Raw genomic sequence first — 2,578 nt, forward strand, 5'->3', positions numbered from 1 at the left:
TTTTTTTCCGTTTTTTTTTTGGGGGGGGGGGGGGGTGGTTGCCACTTAGACGCTATGTGCTCTGTACCATAATTCAATTGGTAAGAAAGTGCTTATTATAAGTTTAAATTAAACATAAATATTATAGCAGAGCTTAAAGCAGTTTTTAGGGTTTTGTTTGTTTGTTTGTTATTGTGTGTTTATACTGATGATAAAAAAAGCGTCTAATGAAACTTGTTTACTCTTTCAGACTGTTGAATGCCAACAAGATCAACTGTCTCCGAGTTAACACTTTCAAAGACCTGCAGAACCTCAACCTGCTGTCCCTCTACGACAACAAGCTTCAGACCATCAGCAAAGGCCTTTTCACCCCTCTGCGCGCCATCAAAACACTGTGAGTTACACACACACACATAAACACTCCACTCTCCACACCCACACTCAGTCCAAGAGACTCCAGTCTCTAAGCAACTGTTGAGCGGGACTGCCTTCACCTCGCAATTAATTAGCTGCAAGCAGATAGCAAAACAACATTAACAGCAGTGAGATAAATGTGTACTAAACAAATGAAAACCTTAACACTGAAAAAAAACAGTTCATGTTTATGAATCATATTGTTATCACAGGATATTACTGTTTGATTATACAAACTCCCTTGACTAATTAAGTGTTTTGATTTATCATTATGTCCACCCTCCGTAGACACCTCGCTCAGAATCCCTTCATGTGTGACTGTCATCTGAAGTGGCTGGCAGACTACCTGTTTGACAATCCAATTGAGACCAGCGGAGCTCGATGCAGCCATCCGCGGCGCCTTGCCAACAAACGCATAAGTCAGGTCAAGGGCAAGAAGTTCCGCTGCACAGGTATAGCTACACACCTGCACACTGTGTTTTACTTGGTACTTTGAGTGAAATTAAACAATACTACAGTGTGTAGACATACTTTAACATTCACCAGGCGGTCCACTCTGAATATGTATTCACACTAAGATATAAAATGGGTCATTTAGAAATCAAAATGTTATGACATTGTAACATGATCACTCACTTCACATTCAGTATTCAGCAGCTTGGTAGCTGGCTGCTTATTTCAAATGCAAAAACGTAAAAATACATTGCTATTCAAAAGTTTGGGGTTGTTAAGATTTTTGTGTGTGTGTGTGTGTGTTTTTAAAAGGGTTGCATTTTATTTTATTTAACTATAAGCAAATACGTACATGTCAGCTAACTCTCATTAATTTGCAACTACGTGTCAAACAATTCTCATTAAAGTATTAGTAGACTGTTAAGTTAGTGTCAGTAGAGTATGTTGACATGCACTTGCAAAGTTACTTATAGTTAGTAGAATATCTGTTGATGGACCATCAAAATAAAGTGTTATTAGATATTAAGCAGACAGTCTACTGATACTCTAATGACTGCTAGTTGACATGTAGTTACAAAGTTACTTACTGTTATTAGAACGTCTGAAGTGGACTCTCAAAATGTGTCAAAGTGTTAGCATTGAAAAAAGTATCTTGTGATCTCCAAGGCTGCATTTATTTGATCAAAAATACATTAAAAAAGTAATATTGTGAAATATTATTATAATTTAAAATAAATAGTTTTCTATTTTAATATAGTTTCAAATTTAAGCTGAATTTTCAGCATCATTGCTCCAGTCTTCAGTGTCACATGATCCTTCAGATATCATTCTAATATGCTGATTTGCTGCTCAATAAACATTTCTAATTATTATCAGTTTTGAAAACAGTTGTGCTGCTTAATATCTTTGTGAAAACCATGGTACTCAACAGAACAGCATTTATTTGAAATAGAATTTTTTGTAACAATGTAAAAGCCTTTACTGTCACTTTTGATCAATGTAATGCATGCAATTTAATTTAATGCAATCCCTGCTGAATAAAAATAGTATAATACGTACAAACCAGTAGCCAAAAAAACCCGTTTAAATTCAATGAGTAGGTGGAAAATGGTAGTGTACAACTAAATTATGGTTGTTTTTGGTCCAAGTTAACAAAGGAATTGTACACCTTATGAAAGACAATCAGTCAAGTGAATGAATCAGAACCAGGCTACTACCGCCCACCTGTCCCAACCACAGTGAGTCCACTAGGCTGTGCACAGTGACTTGCACTTGGAGTTCTGGCCCACCAATTGCTGCTCACATGCTTCTTCACACTGAGGCTCCTCACATTCAGTGACGTCCCTTTCCTATATGAGTGTGTGTGGCATACTCTGGCCTGGAGCAGTTCTTCTCACACACTGCCAGGTTTCAGAGTGCTAATAGGACAATGTTGGCTGTTCTGAAGCAGAATGAAGATGCCTTTTTAGAGGATGTTTTTATGAGTCGGAACTGGGCCCCCACACGCAGCCAAAAGCACGTGCCCCTGAGGGAACTGATTTGGTAGGAGAAGTGCAGCCACTGTTTGCTTTGATATTAAGCCACAGGGTTTTCTCATTAAACTTCTGTCAGTATATCAGCACAATAACAAGTGCACACAAACCCACTACTGGTCCCTAGCGTGTGTTTCCACAGTGTTTGCACATGAAAATCTGTGTTTTATGTGTGTGTGTGTGTGTGTATGTGTGTGTGT

General features: G+C 38.1%; 1 protein-coding gene across 2 annotated transcripts in view; it reads left to right on the forward strand.

Moving 5' to 3' along the window:
• Positions 1–2,578, forward strand: part of LOC107662025 (slit homolog 3 protein-like) — a 195,056-nt gene that overhangs the window by 144,637 nt on the left and 47,841 nt on the right. For both annotated transcript variants that reach the window (XR_001631166.1, XM_016451881.1), the window contains exons 13-14: positions 230–373; positions 682–845. Coding sequence is in view for 1 of the 2 variants with exons in the window: in XM_016451881.1 (XP_016307367.1) it covers positions 230–373; positions 682–845 (308 nt within the window). In the remaining variant the exon portion in view is untranslated. The remainder of the gene's footprint in view (positions 1–229; positions 374–681; positions 846–2,578) is intronic.

This window comes from Sinocyclocheilus anshuiensis, unplaced genomic scaffold, assembly GCF_001515605.1.
Source record: "Sinocyclocheilus anshuiensis isolate Anshui unplaced genomic scaffold, SAMN03320099.WGS_v1.1 scaffold535, whole genome shotgun sequence".
Classification (NCBI taxonomy): Eukaryota; Metazoa; Chordata; class Actinopteri; order Cypriniformes; family Cyprinidae; genus Sinocyclocheilus; species Sinocyclocheilus anshuiensis.